General features: G+C 32.5%; 1 protein-coding gene across 1 annotated transcript in view; it reads right to left on the minus strand.

Moving 5' to 3' along the window:
• SHOC1 (shortage in chiasmata 1) overlaps window positions 1-24,400 on the minus strand; it is a 131,864-nt gene that overhangs the window by 49,599 nt on the left and 57,865 nt on the right. The window contains exons 13-21 of the mRNA XM_031944360.1: window positions 17,775-18,209; window positions 16,986-17,426; window positions 16,193-16,630; window positions 15,246-15,686; window positions 14,458-14,898; window positions 14,029-14,109; window positions 9,720-9,851; window positions 8,825-9,001; window positions 1,557-1,661 (exon numbers count right to left, since the gene is read on the minus strand). Of these exons, the coding sequence (XP_031800220.1) occupies window positions 1,557-1,661; window positions 8,825-9,001; window positions 9,720-9,851; window positions 14,029-14,109; window positions 14,458-14,898; window positions 15,246-15,686; window positions 16,193-16,630; window positions 16,986-17,426; window positions 17,775-18,209 (2,691 nt within the window). The remainder of the gene's footprint in view (window positions 1-1,556; window positions 1,662-8,824; window positions 9,002-9,719; window positions 9,852-14,028; window positions 14,110-14,457; window positions 14,899-15,245; window positions 15,687-16,192; window positions 16,631-16,985; window positions 17,427-17,774; window positions 18,210-24,400) is intronic.

A 24,400-nucleotide genomic window follows, 5' to 3' on the forward strand; every position in this document is an offset into this window, starting at 1 on the left:
GGTATCAGCTTAATAGTACTGACAGTAGTACAGTAGTACTGAATTAATTAATTCATAATTAATCTTACCACTTGAATTAGATTGTTTTCTAGTTTATTTTTATTTATTTTGTTACTATTATTGTTTTTTGAGACCTGGTCTTCCTATCTCAGGCTAGAAATTCAGTGACTACCAATAAATACTAATAAATCCAATCCCAATGCTGATGGGTACAGAAACTTTAATAAACAGTTTCCAATTTGAGTTAATTCACCTTCCTTTAGGCAGCCTGGTGCTCCACCCCCCTCTACTTATGGCTCACTATATGCTCCACTTAGTGCAAACAGTAGATGAGCTTTACCTGTATTACAGTTTAGAACTCCCAAACTCAAACAATCCACTAGTTGTAGCCTCTACTACCAGCAGGAATTTCAGGCATATGCCACCATCCCTAACTCCAATTTATTTTTAAAACTTAGACTATATTTAGAGGCATCCTAGCATCATAGTCATTAGAGGTGAAATAAACTAAATTATAAATTATATTATATATCTTACTGTAAATTATACTTTATATAAATTACATGCCTTATATTTACTAAGAAATTAAAACAATCTCAGGATAAACAATACAAAACAAAATAAGATCAGTTTCATAGTCTTGATATTTTGGAAAATTTTTCTTTGTGTGGTGTGAAAGATAAAAAGTGGTTTGGCTTTATCATTCTAGTTATGTATACTTTAATCTATTATTAACACAAATGGGGCCAAATCAAGATATTATTACTTGATAAATAGGAAATTGCCTACTTTTTATGTATATACCACCAAAATGATAAACAGAAAATCAACAAATATTTTTTAAACATCCATAATTGACTTCTCATTATTCCTTGAACATAGTATTCCACCTTTTATCTTTATGTAATTTCACCATATGAAACACATGCCCAGAATTCTCTTCTTTCTCATATCTATCTCCTAATGCCCTGATTTCTTGTAACTAAAATTCTACCTTTTATAAGAAGGCCTTCTTAATCCTCCTTAATTTTAATATTTTCCTTCTTAGCTCATTTCTAATTTATTATCTATATCTATATATCTTACTTTTATAAGGTCATTTATATGTAATCTTTCCTATTAGATTGTGAACTCCTTTAGAGTACGGACTATTTTTTGCCTTTGTATTTCTATTATACTTAGTAAATTCTTGTTGACTTAACTTGCAAGGCAAAATATTAATATTAACTTTTAAAAGCCAGCATGAGAATTATAAATGTATGTCTCCAGATATTCTTCTTTGGTTTAGGGATTAGACTTTTGTGATTCTAATTATAAGATATAAGACTTTTTTCATTTTAAAATGTCATTAAATTTAAATAAAATGAAAGAATAACATGTAAATATCTGTCTTTATTTACACAAAATATAGATTATAATATGAAAATGTTGCAAACTTTCCTGAAAAATATCCACATTTCAATAAAGAAAAAAATTTTAAATGACAGTTTCTAGGTTAGATAATGTCTTATTTTGGTAAGGTAAAAAATGAAGAAATGAATTATTTTTTGACTAACCCAATGCTATGTCCAAGGTACACATTAAGAGAATATCTCGAATTGTTACCAAAAGATGGACCAGTGCTGCCTGTTTGAACATTACTTCGCTTTCATCATTTCTACCTAAAAAAGAAAAAAGTTATACTATATATTAGAACATACACACTCTATATGAGTGCTTAAATATTATATAAATGCTCTTTCTAAAATATATACATACTAATTTTTCCCAAGCCAACTGAAGAATAAAAATATCAAATAAGCCTTTGTTGTTTAAAAAAAAAAGGATATAAGGAGATAAATAGGGCTTGAGTGGCAAAGGCTTGGATCACAGGTCAGGACCAGATATCTAGTAAAATGCAAAAAGTTAGCCAAAGATAAGTTATTTTAAGAATAAGCAAGTAGTGACTGGACTCTGAGGGTAAGTCCCAAAGGAGAGGAAGTAACAAATGATAGAAAACATAATACACAATTAGCCATAGCTAGGGTTAAGAAGGCAAGTGATTGGCATCATTGATTCATTCATAGAGGGAATAGGATTTAGAGGTAGAATATCCAATTATTAAAGGAGTTGAAAATTGAGGAAGGAAGCTAGTTCCTGAAAAACTTGGATGCAGTGATAAGAGTCTAGTAAGCATCTATAATCACCGGATAAAATTCCTTGACTGGGGATAGGGTTGACTCCAGTAGCTAGGGCAGGATGGAGCTTAGAAGTAAGGATTAAGTAGTATCTGCTACTAAGGTTAGAGAGCTGGCAAGAAGATCCAGTTGGACTATTATACTTAAGAAGTACTTGGGCCTGTGTTTAATATGATAGTTACTTCTGTGCTCTATAATTCTATAAATCTTCAAAAACTCAGTCCATACTAAAATAAATCCAAATTCCAATAGAAATCACATTAAATTATGCTAAAAGATAGTCTTGTGCTTTCATAGAGTAGTCTTCTGGTAATTAGGATTTTCCATTTTCTTTGATATTTTAATAACTTAAAAAATTATACTGGGGGGAAGAAAAAGATCAAAGAAGAACCATGTCTCAGGACAGAAGAGTTGATGATGATAACAGATGATAGAAAACAAAATAACTCAGACCTTTTATTTTGTTCTTCTCTTCTATACCAAGGAGAATGATCTCTTGATTAGAAAAGATGGAACAAAAATGTTCACAGTAGAGTGAAACTCAAGATAAGTGAGATAAAAGTGAGTTTTTCTCAATATATTCAAGTAAGAAGACTTGGGTGAATTACAATACTTAAAGAAAGCCTTACATATGTTAATTGCTGAACTATTACTGGTCTTTAAGAGTCCAAATATAATCCTTACTATGTGCCAGTGCTAAGTGTTTAACAGATATCATCTCATTTAATCTTAACAACCTTGGGAGGCCAGTGCTGTGATTAATCCTATTTTACAGATGAGGGAATTTAGGTAAACAAATATTAAATGATTTGCCCAAGGTCACAGAGCCAGGAAGTGTCTGAGGCTGGATTTGAACTCATATCCTCCTGATTCCAAGCCTGGGGTGTTGTATCTATCTGGAGATAGATGCTTATTAGAGATATTTGGTGCAAAGAATTTTCTTCCCATTTCATATTCTTTTTATTCTTGATGCACTAAATTTTGTTTGTGTAAAAGCCTTTTAATTTCATATAACTAAAAATAGAATTATCCATTTTATCTTTTGTAATCTTCTCTATTCCTTGATTGCTTAAAAATGTTTGATTTCATATTTTTTCTAATTTTTAAAAACTGTGAGAACCTTTATATTTAGTAGTAGAGGTACTCCCTTTCTTCCCAATTTGCTGGACTGGGATACCTCCCAAGAATCTAGGTCTGCATGCTCAGGTTACAAGAGGCCGGACACATGCTCTGGCTTGCACTTTGGGATGCAGAAAACTCTTTTTAGTTGCCATGACTGACATAAGGCAAAATGTATGTTAAAGATGACTGATGACTGAGTCGGTTAAAATCACCCACTTAGGCTACAAAAGGAGATGATAAAGGCTCTGTTTCTTCCTATTTTTTTTTAGTTCTGAAGCTGTGGTTTTGGACTCTCCCTTGGATTTCTCTTTCCCACCTCCAGTGACTATTGGTATCTGAACAAATAGCAATAATAACTCCTGAGCAACCAGTCAAGTCCAGTATTAGATTTTAAGTACCTGATTGTATTTTCTTGTTTGTATATTTGTTTGTATATTTGTATATTTGATTGCATATTTGATTGTATATTTGTCCAATAAGCACAAATCATTGAGAGACAGATATTTCTAGATTTGGCTGATACCTCATGAATGTGAATTCAGGTCTTGAGTCAGTGCTAGTTACAAGAAATGCTTCCTGCAACCATTGTTTTTCAGAGAAGATGTACTATCACTAGGGAAATGATAACAGTTGGAAAGACTAAGAAAGCCCAAGTCATGTCCTGATTTGCCTGGAGTGTTAGACTTATGAGCTACATAGAGAATGTAAGTCAGAGATAAAAGTGAAATATCAGTTCAGTAGATCTAAATGCCTTTATTTTTCAGAGAGTACAATAAGTTATCAGCTACAGTTTCATATTTTAGGTATTTGTTAATGTGTGCTTCTGAGTTTTTGGAGATTTAGACATTTCTTAAGTGACAAAAGAAATGTGGTAGCTTTATGGCTCAGTGGATAGACTGCTGGGCCTGGAGTCAGGAAGACCTGAGTTCAAATACAGTCCCACTCACTAGCTGTTATCCTGGGCAAGTCATTTATTTAATCATTGCATATCTTATTCCATTGGAGAAGTAAATGACAAATTACTCCAATATCTCTGCCAAGGATCATGAAGACTCAGACATGACTGAACAATAAGAAAAAATATACAGCCATTTTATATCTACTTTGTATATTGAATAGCTTTTCTAAGAAGGGATCTTTGTTAATTTGTTTTAGGGGAGTCCCCAGGGATGAGGCATATCTAAGAGTTTTCCCCTAGAACTCTAGTGTTAGGAAATAATGAGCCATTAACTATGAGAAAAGACTGACTTCTTGTTTTAGGATCATTCCTTTCCCAGGACTGAAGTCAGTCTATATAAATCCTTAGTAGGCAAAGCTCTTTGTGGAAATAGGTGTTCCAGGATTATTAGTGACAGATGTATTATGGTATATAAAATGTATATGGTATATGGTATATAAGATCTAACAAATTTCTGCTAAAATGCTTCCCAATTTCTCCAGTAATTATTTTTGTACCCAAGTAGTTTATGCTTTGGGGCTTATTTAACATTGAGGTTTTCTTTCTTTTTTTTTTTCAGCAATTTTATGTGAATATCTTTTTTGACTTTAGAATTTTGATATTGGTCTTAAATTAGGATTTACCTTTTAGATCAATGGGATGAAGAAGAACTCTTGACCAAACCAGGGAGAGAGATTGCACAAGTTGAAGTGGACAATTCTGATTACAAAAATTTAAAAAGGTTTTTGCATAAACAAAATCGCTACAACTTAGATTAGAAGGAAAAGTTAATTAAGAATAAATCTTTGATCCAACTATTGTGAAGAGCAATCTGGAATTATGCCCCAAAAGTTATCAAATTGTGCATACCCTTGGATCCAGCAGTGCTACTACTTGGCTTTTACCCCAAAGAGAGACTAAAGAAGAGAAAGGGATCTGTATGTGCCAAAATGTTTATGGCAACCCTGTTTGTAGTGGCTAGAAACTGGAAAATGAATGGATGCCCATCAATTGGAGAATGGTTAGGTAAACTGTGGTATATGAATGTTATGGAATATTATTGTTCTGTAAGAAATGACCAGCAGGATGAATACAGAGAGGTTTGGAGAGACTTACATGAACTGATGCTGAGTGAAATGAGGAGAACTAGGAGATCCTTATATACTTCAACAATGATACTGTATGAGGATGTATTCTGATGGACGTGATTTCTTTGACAAAGAAAAGATCTAACTCAGTTTCAATTGATCAATGATGGACAGTAGCAGCTACACCCAAAGAAAGAACACTGGGAAATGAATGTAATTTGTTTGCATTTTTGTTTTTCTTCCCGGGTTATTTTTACCTTCTGAATCCAATTCTTCCTGTGCAACAAGAGAACTGTTCGGTTCTGCACACATATATTCTATCTAGGATATACTGTGACATATTTAACATGTATAGGATTGCTTGCCATCTGGGGGAGGGAATGGAGGGAGGTAAAAAATCGGTGAGTGCAAGGGATAATGTTGTAAAAAATTACCCTGGCATGGGTTCTGTCAATAAAAAGTTATAATTATTAAAAAAAAAAAGAATAAATCTTTGTAGCAAATTTCTCTGATAGAGATCTTATGCCCAAGATATATAAGGAATTGATGCAAATTTATAAATATAAGAGCCATTTTCAAATTATCAAATACTCAAAGCGCTCTCAAGGGAAAACTATCTGTAAAATATATTCCAAATTATTAATAACTAAAGAAATAAAAATTAAAATATCTCTAAAGTCTTATCTCAGACTCATAAGATTGGGAAAATTGACAAAAATGGAAAACAATGAATATTGGAAGGGGTGTTATAGGAAAACTGGCACATGAATGCACTATTGGTAAAACTGTGAGTTGGCCCATCTTTCTGCAAAACAATTTGGAACTATGTCATAATAAATCTACACCCCCAAAAGAAAGAAAAAGGTCCCCTACACACAAAAATATTTATAGCAGCTATTTTTGAATAAAGAACTAGAAACTATAAGGATGCCCATCAACTGTGGGATGGGTAAATAAAGTATATATACTAATATGAATGCAATGGAATATTATTATGCTGTAAGAAATGATGATGTGGATGGTTTTAGAGATACTTGGGAATGCTTGTATGAACTGATGCAGAGTGAAATGAGCAGAATCATGAGGGAAATTTATATAGTAATAATGTGAAAATAAATAACATTGAAAGACACAGAATATCTGATCAATGGAGTCAACTGTGCTTTCTGAGGATCCTATCTTCTAATAGAAAGGTGATAGATTCAATATGTAGAATAAGATATTTTTGGACATAGACAATGTGAGATTTTATTTTGCTTGACTTAGCAAATTGTTTATATTTTCCCCCTAGTGGAGGAAAATAAAAATAAAATAAATAAAAATAAAAATAAATAAAAATAAAAGGAAATAAATGTTGTTAATGGAAAAATAAAATTTAGTTCACAAAATAAAAGAGACTTTTAAAAAGCTTTTACTAACATTTACTATGTGCTCTGCACTACATTAAATGTGAGGAACACAGAAAAATTAAGAGTCTCTATTCTCAAACTTTTCTTAACACTTAGGGAATCAACACATAAGTGCTAGTGATGGGGTTCTAGTGGCAGTCAGAGAGTTGTGAAAATTCCCTTTTAGTTGACGCAGGTCCTTTGTGAAAGAATTCACAAACCTGAAGAGTGTTAGGTGGCAAAAATGTAAGTTTATTGTTGGATGAGAAGTCAGCTTCGCTAGAAAAACTGACTTCTTCAGCAGCAAAGTCCTATTAGGGAAATGGAGGCTGGCACTAAGAAGAGAATGTCTTCTCAGCAACACGGGAGTGCTGGCAAGTAGCTATGCCCTATTCCAGACTTCTGCAAAGAAATAAGTAAACAGAAACCTATTTTATGAGCAGATTTTATGAGGGAGCTCAGGACAATTTGAACTGCTCAGACCAAGGTCTTCCAATTGAAATTACTTTGAAGGCTTTTTCAGCCTAAATTTGAAAGGGGATCTGACTATCACTGGAGGTGATTTGGCTTAGAAATGGCCCAGTAGGATGACACCACTTAACTTGTCTGGGAAGATTATGCTTCTCAGGAGGATCTGAGACTTGAATCTCCCTTCTTTACAGATCAAAGAGTACACAATTTTAGAGTGTCAATTTTACAGATCAAAAGGGAAATTTCATATCCCCATAATTAGGAGTCCTAAGAATGTGCAAGGGGGAATTTAGATGATAAGGTCTAAGGATTATTAAATTAAATCAGTAGATTAGATAACAGTACTAGGGGTTTGCTGGGTCTAGGAGCAAAGTAGATGGTAAAGCTTAGAGGAATTTAGAGTGTAGTGGAAGGGCAGATGTTCCTCTCTCACTACAAGAAAATATAGTTAGTATGTTATCTCCAATGTCATCCAAGTTGTGAGAATAGTCAAACAACTCAGATGGTTTTTGAATGGTTGTACCTATAGAAAGGGAAAGCAAAGACTCAAAGAACTTCCAGTGTAGTAGGTCTTTCAGCTACTGAGCTGTCCTTTATGGGTTCTAGAATGACCTGCAGCAAGACAGAGAGGAAAAGAAAGGAGAGAAGGAAGCCTTGGTAGCTGTAGGTCTTATTCTCTAGTTGTTTTGTGTTCAGTATGATTATACAATAATGTGAAAAACACTTCTAAATATTCACTAACCATTTTAAAAAATAATCAATTCTAGGATTTTTCCAGGGATCAAGTTCACTAGCTGAAAATCTATACACTCCATTGTCTTTCTTGAAAATCAGGATATTTTCCTGTTTTCAGCACTGCAATCCCTCTCCTATTCTCCCAATGTTTCAAAGATTGCTAACAAATAGCAACAACAATAGCTCAGCAAACACATCCACCAGTTCTTTCAGTATAATAGAATGTACTCTGCCTGGATCTGGTGATGAATATGTCTAGAGCATACAGTTCTCTTAATACTGCTTTGTAAACATGGGGTTTTAGCTCCCTTTTAGCCATTTTTCTTCTACCCTTTTCAGTTCAAAGGGTATTCTCCTTGGTCAAGAGGTCAAGACCTTTGGTTTTATCAAAGTTAAGAACTGAGTGGTTCTACCTTTTTTTCATTCTGCATCTTGGTGGATGGCTGATGCTCTAGTAGCTTTATCAGAGTTGTGCCTTTATGAAAAACTATAAGTAATATATACAACATTAAAACATTTTTAAAATTAATTTTATAGATAGTTAATAAAACACATACACACACACACACAAACATACACCTTAAGGCACTCTATGGGTATGTTATTCTATAGATATATAAATGGCAGAACTGGGATTAGAATACAAGTTTCTCTAACTCCAAATTCAGCACTTTATGGTATGTATTTTACCAAATGTAAAGTCTGAATATGGGTCTGACAATAAGTGGCATGTCTGCCACTTAAGGATCAGCCTAGAATTCTGAATTGGCTACCAATTGGCAGATTTTTTAGCTATAGAAATATAGAAACTGCAGGTTTATGATCTTTATTGGAAAATTTTTTAAAATGTACTTATAAGCATCTATCTGTATATTTAAAGGAATATGAACTTATATTTTTACTCACCTTGAAGAAAAACATCATTTATTATTTTTTCTTGTTGCTTTAAGAAAAATCTAGTTTGGTCAAAGCCAAGAGTGGCAAATTTCCAGTTTGATGCAGGAAGACTATCATGGCAAGCAAGTTCTTTTAATAAAGGGGTCGCAACTGCTTCTAAAAGGTTATATGCTTGGCATTGGCTGTCTGGCAAAAACAAAAGGGACAAATGTCAAGTTGGTACTTGTTGGATAGATGGTATGCTCTTGTTGATTAAAAAATTATATTACTTTTCAAAAAACCTGACACGAAGGCATCAATATTCTTTGTGTGCTTGAAACCTTAATTTTTTCTAGGGAAAGGACCAGGAGGGCACTTAAAGGACCATGAGAGATTTCTTATAAGAGAAACTGATTTCCATAATAATTCAGTTTAATGAAGGAAAAAAGACTTTAATCTATAATTAAATACAAATAGGCTTACAAAAGAACAATTATCATATTTTTAAGAGTGTATTTACTAATTATCCAATTTCATATAGCACTATTATTACATAGACAATAAAAAAAATAATCTTAATCTAATATGAACAAACAGTAAATTATTTTAACTACACACAAATCAAGGGTAAAAGATAAATCAGAAAGCTATGGAAATTTCATTTCATTTCCAAAATTAGCAGAGGAAATTAACTTTTATTTTCTTGGACAAAAGTAGAAATGAGAGAGATGACTTGGGATGGGGATATGGAAGGCACATTTGGAAAGAGCTTGAATGTACTAGTATTGAACAAATGAAGGGACTTTGACTAGGCAGAGCTGAACCAAATGAAAGAAAGTGGTAGTAGACATGATAAATAAATGTAGTCTTGGTCATCCTAGTGAAGTAATTTAAAGTTAAATAAACTTTAAAATTTACAACACACCTGTTGCTTGAATTTCAATGACATCATTTATTTCCTTTTCTTGATTCTTTTTAGAGGATAGCTCTCCACAAACATCAAGACTTTCTTCTTCGAGAATCAAAGTATATTCCTCTTTGTTTTTCATTTTGGATTCTAAAACATAATAAATTTGTATATTCAGGAAAAACTCATGTCATTTATAAATCACTTAAATAGGCTATAATTTTTTAAGTCAAGAAATTATAATCTTTTCAAGATTACTGTAAATTTATGAATATTAAATTTACTTCAAGAGTATTTCTTGAGCAGTAATAAAGTAAAATTAAGATGTTTCATTATAAAGTGGGAATGGCTAGTTCTCAAGAGATATAAGCTTGCAAAGCTCAAGTTCTGGCAGGTTCTACCATGCTGGAAATACTTCTAGCAATACCTTACATGATTGTGATAGATTGTGTTTGATTTCTGGGCTCAAGTCTAGTTAAGTATGGAGAGGTTCATCCCTACAGGCACAATCTTCACAATTAGTGAAGACTTTTTTGCTTATGGAGAAGCGGAGGGAATAAGCACTTATACAGCATCTACTGTGCACCAATCACTATACTAAGCACTTTACAAATATTTCTCATCTGGTCTTCACAAAAACCCTGGGAGGTGGGTGCTATAGTTATCTTCATTTTACAATTGGGGAAACTGAGGCCGAGGTTAAGTGACTTGCCCAGGGTCACATAGCTAGTAAGTATCTAAGATCAGATTTAAACTTAGATCTTCCTTACTTCAGGCCTAGTGCTCCAAAAAATATAGCTTTCATGGCAACTCATGATACAAAGAAAAAAATAAAATAATTTTCAGTCTAAGAAATTCCTATTTGCTTCTATGGCAATGATTTAAAAAAAAACACTGGAAAAGGGAGCAGAGGGTGTTGACTATTTAACTATTTTTAAGACTATATAAATACTAAAAGCTCTAAATGTGAATTCTTTGTCCAATAAATGGCTATATTACTAGAGGAAATGAATCCAATTAATACTGATTTTCTCACTATAAATGAAACTAGAGGACAAAATGAAGTTAGAGCTAAACAGAACAACTGTTCACAGATTCTCCTTGAAGAAGCAAATAAAGCACTTGATTTTATCATGTACCCAAAGGCAACAAAAACCATAATTTCATGAGATGATTATACCAACTGCCTTGTTACTTTTATGATAAGGACTTGCAAAAACACTATACTGAAGATAATTTCATCTGATGTACAAGTACTATTGCAGGGGATAAGGAAGTCAGGAAAACTGTGAACATCATAAGATGTTTCAAATTAAATCAACACAAACTTTGGCATATAATAGCAGCAAAAAATAACTGACTTAGCTTTAGAAATAATTAGCTATAGGATATTAAGCAAGTAATTTCTGTGGAATTCAGTTTCTTCATCTTTACATGGGAAATTGAACAGAATGATCTTTAAGATTCATTATATTTCTAAAATAGGGAGATAGCATCATACAATGGAAAGAACGCTGACTCTAGAATCAGAGAAGCTGGGTTCAAATCCTGTTTCTGATATTTAATATCTTGTGCAAGTCATCTAAACTCTCTGGGCATCTATCTGCTCATTTGTCAAGAAAGACCAGATGATTTCTACTCTCTTTTAGATCTATGATCTATATTTTATCTATAGTATTTCTAGCTATGCTAGATACAATGAGGGGGAATTCAAAAGAAATATGACGCACTGTATTTAGGTGACATAAAACTGATTTTTAGTAAAGTTGAAACATTTTTGGCTAAAAAGTAGCATTTAACAATATTTGTCATTTTAAAAGTATATTAATTAGTAATGAAATATATAATTAAATAGTTTATTTTTTAAAATTGTAATTATTTTTATTTAATATTTATTTTTAATAAATTAAATAAATTTAAGTTTTTAATTAAAATAATAAAAACTATGTTATCCAGTAATCAGCATTTCAATTTTACATGTGGATATTCTCAAAAAAACTTCACAAAGTTTATTTTTGTGTGTATAGTTAGCTTTCTCCATTAAAAAAAAAAAAATAAACTTCTCCAGTGATAACATTTAAAAGGAAAATTGGCTAGATCTAAAATAACTGTTTTAGCTATCCTTTAGGTGCAATTTCTCTTAGGATCACTAGATGGTAATATACTCTCTCAATAGCGATATTCTATTTTTAACATGTTTAGAAAGATTTTCAGAAGTTTTGATTTATACAGCTTTTGCATATATCTAGTCAAAGTGGTCTAGTCAAAGCAACTTTGCTATTCTTCACACAAAGTACTCCATCTCTCATCTCCATGTATTTTTGGCATAAGGTTGTCTCCAATGCCTAAAATTCAATTCTTCCAAACTTCTGCCTCTGAGTTTCTTCAAGAGTGTTCTGTAAGGCTTTCCTTTGTGGCTATCACTATAGGGATACACTGTATTCCCTGGCTGACTTGTAAACTCCTTCAGATCTGTTTTCACTTTTGTCTTTAAACTGCTTAGCACAATGTTTAACACTAAGCTGGTGTTTAATAAATGCTTGTTGACTGATTACTAGTAATAAAGCATAGTTAATACAGAGAAAAAAAGACCTTCAGTTTATTATATCAAAAATTAGCTTAAAATGTTAATATTAGTACTTTCTATAAACTATTAGTGATTGAGGTATTTTGTTGTCAAAATATTCTTATTAACACTTCGCTAACTCTAATGCTGGAATTTTTATATTCATTTGTGCTATTCTAATTCCAGGATTAGCAACTCCCGATATCTCTTCCAGGAAGTGATGATCTTTCAAACCTTGGGTGATGTTCACTTTTTTTTTACTCACACATAGCATTGTTCTTGCTATTTTTCTCTTATCCTATTGTTCTTTTCCACAATTGGCATCCTGGGTATTCAATAAATAAATTCTGAATTAAACAGATCCATGTAGTTAGAGTTGTAGCATAATGTAAAACTATGATTGCTAATTTTCTCTAGAATATATCCTATTTATAAGCTTTGAACTAATGCTATTTGACTCCAACATCTATAATCTATTATATTCAAGGCACTGTAAGCTAAAGCAAGGAGATAAGAATGCCCATATACTGTGCTCAACATATAGTTACTAATTCTTTGGATTGAAATATTGTTAATAGTTAATAATAGCTAGCTATATTTTATTTTTTTTAAATATGCATTTTAAAGTTTTCAAAGCACTTTGTGTTTTATTATATATACATATATGCATATACACATATCTATCTATCTATCTCTCATATGATCATCACAACTCTATGTGAAGAGAAGTAATAATAATAAGAAGAAGAGATAAGGTTAACAGGATAAATAGAAAATATTAACTTCATTTTTAGGCAACAGACTATGAAACATTTGCCCAAGAGCTAATTGTGTCTACTGCCTGATTGTTAATAGAAAACACATAGGGACAAATATGAATTGTTGTATTAGGAGTATAAACCCATAGTATTAACTTTAGAATTTGAAGAAGTAGCAAATCTCAAGGACCCCAGCCAACAAGTACAAGTGCTAAGTTAGGGTAGTATCCCAAAGAAGGTGTTATATTTGTATAACTTTACAATAGTAAAATAAATAAAAGCAGTTGAAAAACCAACAAATATATTGAGAAGAATATGTCTAATAGGAAAAGCTGCAGAAGGCTCTATATTTTGTAAATAGTAGTTTCAGTTACAAATATAAAAATTTTTTAAATGTACATATGAAAAAACACTGTATATATGAGTTTTTCTTTACAAGATGTAACTTTTACTAAAGTTACATCTTGAAATATGTTACTATATTATAGTAACATTACAAAGTTGTTCCTTTCTACTGTACAAATTGGTTGAATTTTATGATTCCCCCCAATTTATGATACTATGATTTCTCTCATTAGGTTATTGAAAATAACATTCTGAAATGGTGAAAAATATTAGTGTTAGTCTTTAAAGGACTCCCTTACCTTCTTTTTGACCCTCATCCATAATAACTTCAGGTTCTGACAGGATGGTCATATGTTTTTTCTTAAAATAATAAAGTTGCTCAAAGGATCCAAATCATCCTCACACTTTCTACTAGGTTCAAAAAATTCAGTATGATTTACTGATGAGTTGTATGGTTCAATGATTAATGATTTGTAATCTAGTGATCCATAAGTATCTTTTTTCCCTCCCTCTTCAACTGTTATAGAAACTAATTCTTCTGTTTTACTCCTTGGTTTTTCTTCTCTTGTTGGTTTTTCAACAGATGTACACATATCAGAAAGACAGATATGGGGTACACTTTTTGAAGGACTCTTTGAAACAAGTAAGAAATTATCACCTGCAGAATTCTCCTTAGAAGTCATACAAGGAGGAGAGCTTTTGAGTTGAACAACAGTATCACTTTCTTGTTCAAGATACCCTGAAAATAAAAAATAAAAGAAATACCTGATTATATGTAACATACCTTACATAATGAAATATCCTTATGAGAATAATTTGTTGTGGTGATTTAACACATTTTTAAATGTGCATGATATGAAAAAAACACTGTATGTATGACTTTTTCTTTACTCACATAAAGTTGCACCTTGAAATATGTTACTATATGTTATAGTAACATTACAGTTGTTCTTTTCTACTGTACAATCTGATTGAAGTATATGATTTCCCTCTATTTTATGATACTATGATTTCTCTCATTAGGTTCTTGATAATACTATTTTGAAATGCTGAAAAATATCAGGTTAGGCTTAAAGGACTCCCTTACCTTCTTTGTGACTCTCATCCATAGTAACGTCAGGTTCTGACAGGATGGTCATATGGTTTTTCCTCAGAATAATAAAGTTGCTCAAAGAATCCAAATCATCCTCACACTTTCTACTAGGTTCAAAAAATTCAGTATGATTTACTGATGAGTTGTATGGTTCAATTATTAATGATTTGTAATCTAGTGATCCATAAGTATCTTTTTTCCCTCCCTCTTCAACTGTTATAGAAACTAATTCTTCTGTTTTACTCCTTGGTTTTTCTTCTCTTGTTGGTTTTTCAACTGATGTACACATATCAGAAAGACAGATATGTGGTACATTTTTTGAAGGACTCTTTGAAACAAGTAAGAAATTATCATCTGCAGAATTCTCTTTAGAAGTCATACAAGGAGGAGAGCTTTTGAATTGAACAACAGTATCACTTTCTTGTTCAAGATGCCCTGAAAATAAAAAATAAAAGAAATACCTGATTATATGTAACATACCTTCCATAATGAAATATCCTTATGAGAATAATTGATTGTGGTGATTTAACACATTTTTAAACGTGCATGATATGAAAAAAATGCTGTATGTATGACTTTTTCTTTACTCACATAAAGTTGCACCTTGAAATATGTTACTATATGTTATAGCAACATTACAAAGTTGTTCTTTTCTATTTACAATCTGATTGAAGTATATGATTTTCCCCATTTTATACTATGTTTTCTCTCATTAGGTTCTTGATAATACTAATTTGAAATGGTGAAAAATATTAGGGTTAGGCTTTAAAGGACTCCCTTACCTTCTTTGTGGCCCTCATCCACAATAACTTCAGGTTCTGACAGGATGGTCATATGTTTTTTTCTCAGAATGATAAAGTTGCTCAAAGGATCCAAATCATCCTCACATTTTCTACCAGGTTTAAAAGATTCAGTATGATTTACTGATGGGGTGTATGGTTCAATGGTTAATGTTTTATAGTCTAGTGATCCATAAGTATCTTTTTTCCCTCCCTCTTCAACTGTTATAGAAACTAATTCTTCTGTTTTACTCCTTGGTTTTTCTTCTCTTGTTGGTTTTTCAACAGATGTACACATATCAGAAAGACAGATATGTGGTACACTTTTTGAAGGACTCTCTGGAACAAGTGAGAAATTATCATCTGAAGATTTCTCTTTAGAAGTCATATAAGAAGGAGAGCTTTGGAGGTGAACAACAGTATCGCTTTTTTGATCAAGATACCCTGAAAATAAAAAATAAAAGAAATGCCTGGACATCCAAATGGTACAACCACTATTAAAGGTTCATTTGTTCAACGATTAAAGTCCTATGTGATCTCAGTTCAGAACGGGGAAATCCAGGTCGGTTTCTATCTGTAAATTCATTTCTCCCAGGACGAAAGGACAAGAGAAATAGAGCCAACATCCCTGATAAGATTATATGTATATAATATACCTTTCATAACTAAATATCCTTATGAGAATAATTTATTGTGGTGATTTAATAAGCTTTTAAATGTGTATGATATGAAAAAACACTATATATAAATTTTTCTTTACTCATATAAAGTTGCACCTTGAAATACGTTATAGTAACATTACAAAGTTGTTTCTTTCTACTGTACAATCTGGACATATTATATCATTTGCCTCTATTTTATGATACTATAATTTCTCTCATTAGGTTCTTGAAAATACTATTTTGAATTGGTGAAAAATATCAGGGTTAGGCTTTAAAGGACTCCCTTACCTTCTTTGTGGCCCTCATCCACAATAACTTCAGGTTCTGACAGAATTGTCATATGGTTTTTTCTCAGAATGATAAAGTTGCTCAAAGGATCTAAATCATCCTCACATTTTCTACTAGGTTCAAAAGATTCAGTATGATTTACTGATGGGGTGTATGGTTCAATGGTTAATGTTTTGTAGTCTAGTGATTCAAAAGTATCTTTTCTTTCTCCCTCTCCAATTGTTATAGAAACGCATTCTTCTGTTTTGCTCCTTATTTTTTCTTCTCTTGTTGGCTTTTCCACAGATGTACACATATCAGAAAGACAGATATGTGGTTCACTTTTTAAAGGACTCTTTGGAACAAGTAAGAAATTATCATCTGCAGGTTTCTCTTTAGAAGCCATACAAGGAGACCTTTTGAGTTGAACAACAGTATCACTTTTTTGATCAAGATACCCTGAAAATAAAAAATAAAAGAAATGCCTGATTATATATATATATAACATACCTTCCATAATTAAATTTCCTTATGAGAACAATTTATTGTGGTGATTTAACATGTTTTTAAATATGCACAATATGAAAAAAACACTGCATATATGAGTTTTTCTTAACTCACATAAAGTTGCACCTTGAAATATGTTACTATATGTTATCGTAACATTACAAAGTTCCTTTTTACTGTACAATCTGCTTGAATTATATGATTTCCCCCTATTTTATGATACTATGATTTCTCTCATTAGGTTCTTGAAAATAAAATTTTGAAATGGTGAAAAATATTAGGGTTAGGCTTTAAAGGACTCCCTTACCTTCTTTGTGGCCCTCATCCACAATAACTTCAGGTTCTGATAGGATGGTCATATGTTTTTTTCTCAGAATGATAAAGTTGCTCAAAGGATCCAAATCATCCTCACATTTTCTACCAGATTCAAAAGATTCAGTATGATTTACTGATGGGGTGTATGCCTCAGTGGTTAATGTTTTGTAGTCTAGTGATTCAAAAGTATCTTTTCTTTCTCCCTCTCCAACTGTTATAGAAACTAGTTCTTCTGTTTTACTACTTGTTTTTTCTTCTCTTGTTGTTTTTTCGACAGATGTACACATATCAGAAAGACAAATATGTAGTATACTTTTTGAAGGACTCTTTGAAACAAGTAAGAAATTATCATCTGCAGAATTCTCTTTAGAAGTCATACAAGGAGGAGAGCTTTTGAGTTGAACAACAGTATCACTTTCTTGTTTAAGATACCCTGAAGATAAAAAATAAAAGAAATACCTGATTATATGTTACATAACTTCCATAAAGAAATATCCTTATGAGAATAATTGATTGTGGTGATTTAGCACATTTTTAAACGTGCATGATATGAAAAAAATGCTGTATGTATGACTTTTTCTTTACTCACATAAAGTTGCACCTTGAAATATGTTACTATATGTTATAGCAACATTACAAAGTTGTTCTTTTCTATTTACAATCTGATTGAAGTATATGATTTCCCCCTATTTTATACTATGTTTTCTCTCATTAGGTCCTCGATAATACTAATTTGAAATGGTGAAAAATATTAGGGTTAGGCTTTAAAGGACTCCCTTACCTTCTTTGTGGCCCTCATCCACAATAACTTCAGGTTCTGACAGGATGGTCATATGTTTTTTTCTCAGAATGATAAAGTTGCTCAAAGGATCCAAATCATCCTCACATTTTCTACCAGATTCAAAAGATTCAGTATGATTTTCTGATGGGGTGTATGCCTCAGTGGTTAATGTTTTGTAGTGTAGTGATTCAAAAGCTTCTTTTCTTTCTCCCTCTCTGACTGTTATAGAAACTAGTTCTGGTTTATTCCTTGTTTTTTCTTCTCCTGTTGGTTTTTCAACAGATATACACATATCAGAAATACAGATATGTGATATGCTTTTTGAAGGACTCTTTGGAACAAGTGAGAAATTATCATCTGCAGGATTCTCTTTAGAAAGCATACAAGGAGAGCTTTTGAGTTGAACAACAGTATCACTTTCTTTTTCAAGATACCCTGAAAATAAAAAATAAAAGAAATGTCTGATTATATATATAACATACCTTCAATAACTAAATATTTTAATGAGAATAATTTATTGTGATGATTTAATTTGCATAGTATAACTATAATGTATGGTAACTTTACCTACTTTCAATCCTGAAAACTTAAAATGTATTCCTTTTATAGGGTAATCTACAAAGATAATGAAATTTTAGTGCAATATATTTAATTCAAATTTAAAATTTATTTTAAAATTTTTATTTTAGAATCAATTGAAAGCCAAAGATAATATTTTCAAAACCAATAAATTAGAGTATTTATGAACTTTCACCCTGGTATGAAACAATTTTATTTTTATAAACAAGTGGTTTTTATTGAATTCTAAACAAGTATATACAAGATTATGGACAACTTTGCGCTGTTCTCTATTAATCTAAAACCTCTATTAATACAAAGTAAAATATTTTAATACTTGAATGGACCTGTAATTTCATTAATGTATTTTCTACAGCAATGTAGATTATAACTTACATATGTCTGCCCATCTCTCCTCTACAATTCTTGTCCTCTTATAAAATACCAGAGATGGCACACTAAATATGCTAGGACCCCTTATCATGTTCTCCTCATAGTCCAAGGACATCAATAGAGCATGTAAACTACTCTTGTTAATCTACTGTTCTTCTGTGACCAGCCTATGTTATTTCTTTTTATCATATATTGATGACTTTGATGACTGACTTCTGCCATAGGATAGGCAAGCCATTCTAGCAACAAGATATATGGGGGACATAGGGAAGGGTGTCAAGAGCCAGGCTGATTCACCCAGCAACATCACCTGGATCCCCATCTCCCTAAGACCCCAAAACTAGTAAAAGCCAAGGACATTATCCTCCAAGAGCCCTGGAAATGACAATCCCCCTCTTTCCCTGCCATATTGCCAACCATGCTTCTAGATTGGTTCTAGACTAGACATAATTGAGTAGAGAATGGATTCACAATCCTTGCCACCAAGACCCAAGAGCTATTAGTGAGCAAATAAGCTTGAGAGTCTCTGGAATGTTTGTATGTATTCTCCTCCTACTCCCAATGATCATGTTTCCAGAACAAATGTAGTACTTGAAGATGCTCTGGGAATAAACTCTGACAAAGGTATGATCAGGCAACTGCTTCTTTAGTAGCTCTACCTACTGAAGATATAAAAAAGAAACTTCTTGCCATCAAATTCCTTAGCATTGTCAAATGAATATCAGAAATAGACATGGTTTATAGCAGTAGAAGTAATATTAAAGTAGATTCATTACTACTGACTTTGCTGCTACAAAAAGAGCAAAGAACAATGGGACCTTTCTATCTCTGATATATGTTATCTTCCTCAACAGAATATAAGGAGGGATTATCTTCTTTTAATATTTGAATCACTAGTGCTTAGCATGGTGTTTTGAACATAGTAATCACATAGTAAATGTTTTTTCATCCATTCCTTTGTTCCAATGCTTATCTCATAAAAATGTTTGTTTGTAATGGATTACAGTATAATTCATACCCACCATGTGGCTCTCCAGTGCTATTTGGGTAATCAATTTTTCTTTCTTTCTTTCTTTCTTTTTATTATAGCTTTTTATTTACAAGTTATATGCACGGGTAATTTTACAGCATTGACAATTGCCAAACCTTTTGTTCCACTTTTTCCCCTCATTTCCCCCATTCCCTCCCCCTGATGGCAGGTTGACCAATGCATGTTAAATATGTTAAAGTATAAAATTAAATACAATATAAGTATACATGTCTTAACAGTTATTTTGCTGTACAGAAAGAATCAGACTTTGAAATAGTGTACTATTAGCCTGTGAAGGAAATCAAAAATGCAGGTGGACAAAAATATAGGGATTGAGAATTCTATATAATGGTTCATAGTCATCTCTCAAGAGTTCTTTCGCTGAGTGTAGCTGGTTCAGTTCATTACTGCTCTATTGGAACTGATTTGATTCATCTCATTGTTGAAGAGGGCCATGTCCATCAGAATTGATCATCATATAGTATTGTTGTTGAAGTATATAATGATCTCCTGGTCCTGTTCATTTCATTCAGCATCATCAGTTGTATCATCAGAACATCAGCAGTTCATGTAAGTCTTTCCAGGCCTTTCTGAAGTCATCCTGCTGGTCATTTCTTACCGAACAATAATATTCCATAATATTCATATACCACAATTTATCTAGCCATTTTCCAATTGATGGGCATCCACTCAGTTTCCAGTTTCTGGGCACTACAAAGAGGCCTGCCACAAACATTCGTTCGTGTACAGGTCCCTTTCCCTTCTTTAAGATCTCTTTGGGATATAAGCCCAGTAGAAACACTGCTGGATCAAAGGGTATGCACAGTTTGATAACTTTTTGGGCATAGTTCCAAATTGCTCTCCAGAATGGCTGGATGTAGTCACAATTCCACCAACACTGTATTAGTGTCCCTGTTTTCACACATCCCCTCCAACATTCCGCGTTATCTTTCCCTGTCATTCTAGCCAATCTGAGAGGTGTGTAGTGGTATCTCAGAGTTGTCTTAATTTGCATTTCTCTGAGTAATAATGACTTGGAGCATCTTTTCATATGGCTAGAAATAGTTTCAATTTCTTCATCTGAGAATTGTCTGTTCATATCCTTTGATCATATATTCCTGGTAGTTTTCTTTGGGAAATTTATTTCAGGAGGTGTATTCTTTCCATTTCCATTTTACCCCCTGGTTCTAGACTATCAGGTCAGTTTTTCTTGATAATTTCTTGAAAGATGCTGTCTGGGCTCTTGGAGAATGGCTTGATTTCTTATAAATTAGAGTGAATTCTCTATATATTTTGGAAATGAGGCCTTTAACAGAACCTTTGACTGTAAAAACGTTTTTCCAGTTTATTGCTTCCCTTCTAATCTTGTCTGCATTAGTTTTGTTTGTACAAAAACTTTTCAATTTGATATAATCAAAATTTTCTATTTTGTGATCAATAATGATCTCTAGTTCTTCTTTGGTCATAAATTCCTTCCTCTTCCACAGGTGATCAATTTTTCAATGAATGTTAATGTCAATTTTATTTTATTTAAAATAAGCTTTAGCAATAGCTTTGTTTCTACCACAATCATTTTTGAAAATATCCCCACCCCTGGAATTGAGCCTTCCTTTCTAATGTGGCTAGAAATCACATAGCTTGAAAAAGGAATTTGTGGGGTTTAGTATATTGCAAACTCTATATAAGTAAAAAATATGATATGACAATCAAAAAAGATCATGATTATAGACTGTGGCACAACAGGCATTAGGAAGATGATAAATCCACTGTATTCTACTCTGGGCACACAATACATTGAATATTATATTCAGTTCTAAGTGCTACATTTTAGGAAGGGCACTGTTAAATTGGAGAGCACCTAAGGAGGGCAACCAGGATTTTGAAGGGTTTTAGGTTCATGACACATGATCAATTATTGGACTTTGTTATGTTTAATTTTGAGAAGAAATGCCTTAGGCTCAGAAATGTGTTACAGCTAGCTTCTGAAAGAAATAGATGACTGTTAAGTTATCAATGTGAGCATTTACAGCTTGCAAATCAGCAAATGCTACAAATTAATGCTTAATTTATTATGTTGTTGACTGTCTAGGCTTAATGATGGGAAAAATGTTAATAATGTAGATTAAACTTAAAAAGTGTTCTCCCCCAAAAGTGATTATTTAATATTTACCAGCACATACATGTACATAATCTGTCTTCAAATATCTGACGAGCTGCCAGGCTTTGCCTCAGAAGGCAGAAGAAGTAACAATGGGCAAGATAATAGTTGGGACTTTTATGGTGCTTTAAAGTTTATAAGAGACTTTACATGTGAAATAGATATTATCTTCATTCTACAAATAAGGAATCTTTGTCTTAGAGAAGTTAAAGGATTTACCTATAGGTAGGGTCAGAGGCAGGATCTAAATGCAGCTCTTCTCTACTCTAAATTGACCACTTTATCTACAACTTTTGGATCTCTCAGCCTACAAATGGTAAGTGTGTCAAACAACTGGTCAGAATATTACAGGGCTCTCTTTCTTGGCACTGGGTTGGAACTCAGACCATACTCAAATCCAAGTGGCAATCTGGTGGTGAAGAGCAGTACCTGCATACCATAGCTTGTAGCTGCAATCAATGAGGCACTATGGTCTCTGTTCCAGGACCAAAAAAAGTGCTATGGTCACTTGCAGACCAGAACAATGGCCAGGAGAGGAATAAGCACATCCCTAGATCCTATCTCCTTGGAAGAACTGAAAGTTTATAGACTCCCAGAACTAGCTCTGAAAACAACAACACAAAACTCCTAAAGCACAATGGGCCTTTCACCCTGGAAGCAAAACCCAATTTTAGCAAAGAGTTAAAAGTCAAGAAATGAGCTAGAAAAATGAACAAACAGGAAAAAAATATAGAAAGTTACTGTAGTGACAAGGAAGATCTAAAACACACATTCCAAAGAAGATAGCAAAGTCAAAAACTCCTAAAACCAAAGCATCAAAGAAAAATGTGAATTGATCTCAGGTCATGAAAGAGCTTAGAAAAGATCTGAGAGAGGTAGAGAAAAAAACAGGAAAAGAAATGAGAGTGATACAAGAAAACTATGATGACAACAGCTTGGTAAATGAGGCACAAAAAATACTTAACAAAATAATATCTTAAAAAGCAGACTAAGCCAAATGGTTAAAAAAAAAAAAATACAAAAATTCAATGAAGAGAAGAATGCCCTAAAAAGCATTTGGTCAAACAGAAAAAGATATAAAAAAATTAATTGGAGAGAACACTTTAAAAAGCACTACAGGCCAAATAGAAAAGGAGGTACAAAAGCTCAATGAAGAAAATAATTCCTTAAACATTAGAATTAAACAAGTGGAAGCAAACGGCATCAAGAAACAATAAAACAAAATCAAAGGAATGAAAAAATAGAAGAAAATGTAAACTATTTCACTGGAAAAACAACTGATTTGGAAAACAGATCCAGGAGGAATAATTTTAAAATTACTCAACCCAAAAAAATCATCATCAAAAAAAAAAAAAAAAAAGAGCCCAGACAGCATCTTTCAAGAAATTATCAAGAAAAACTGACCTGATAGTCTAGAACCAGGGGGTAAAATGGAAATGGAAAGAATACACCTCCTGAAATAAATTTCCCAAAGAAAACTACCAGGAATATTATAGCCAAATTCCAGACCTCCCAGATTAAGGAGAAAATATTGCAAGCAGCCAGAAAGAAACAATTCATGTATCACAGAGCCAAAGTCAGGATAACAAAAGGTTTGGCAGCTTTTACCTTAAAGGAGTGGAGGGTTTGGAATATAATATTCTGGAGTGTAAAGCATCTAGGAACCAAAAATCACCTATATAACAAAATTGAATATAATGCTTCAGGTAAAAAAAAAAAAAATTTCAATGAAATAAAGGACTTTCAAAGTATTCCTGATGAAAAAACCAGAGCTAGACAGAAAATCTGACTTTCAAATGTAAGACTCAAGAGAAGCATAAAAAGGAAAACAGGAAAAGGAAATCATAAAGGACCTAATAAGATTAAACTTAATTTACATTCCTACATGAGAAGATGATATTTGTAACTCATAAGAATTTTCTCATTATTAAAGAAGAGCAAAAAAGAGGGAGAGGGCACAAGTGTTGAATTGAATATGATGTCGAAAACAGGAAAAGGAAATCATAAAGGACCTAATAAGATTAAACTTAATTTACATTCCTACATGAGATGATATTTGTAACTCATAAGAATTTTCTCATTATTAAAGAAGAGCAAAAAAGAGGGAGAGGGCACAAGTGTTGAATTGAATATGATGGGATATCTAAAATAATACAATTTGAGCAGTGAAAAAAGAGGAATACACTGGGAGAAAGGGAAAAGGAGTGGCAGAATGGGATAAATTATCTTACATAAAAGGGGCAAGAAAGAGCTTTTACAAGTGGAGGAGAAAGTGGGAGAAATAATTGGGAATGCTTGAACCTTATTCTCATTGGAATTGGCTCAGAGAGGGAATAACATACACATTCATTTGGGTATAGAAAACTATTTTATTCCCCCCCAAAAAATAGCAGGAGAAAAGAATAAAATAATGGGAGGTATGGGGCTGCTAGATAGGAGGGTGGATTGGGGGAGGTGGTTGGTTAGTTGTTGTTCTTTGTTCTTACA

Source organism: Sarcophilus harrisii, chromosome 1, assembly GCF_902635505.1.
Source record: "Sarcophilus harrisii chromosome 1, mSarHar1.11, whole genome shotgun sequence".
Lineage (NCBI taxonomy): Eukaryota > Metazoa > Chordata > Mammalia > Dasyuromorphia > Dasyuridae > Sarcophilus > Sarcophilus harrisii.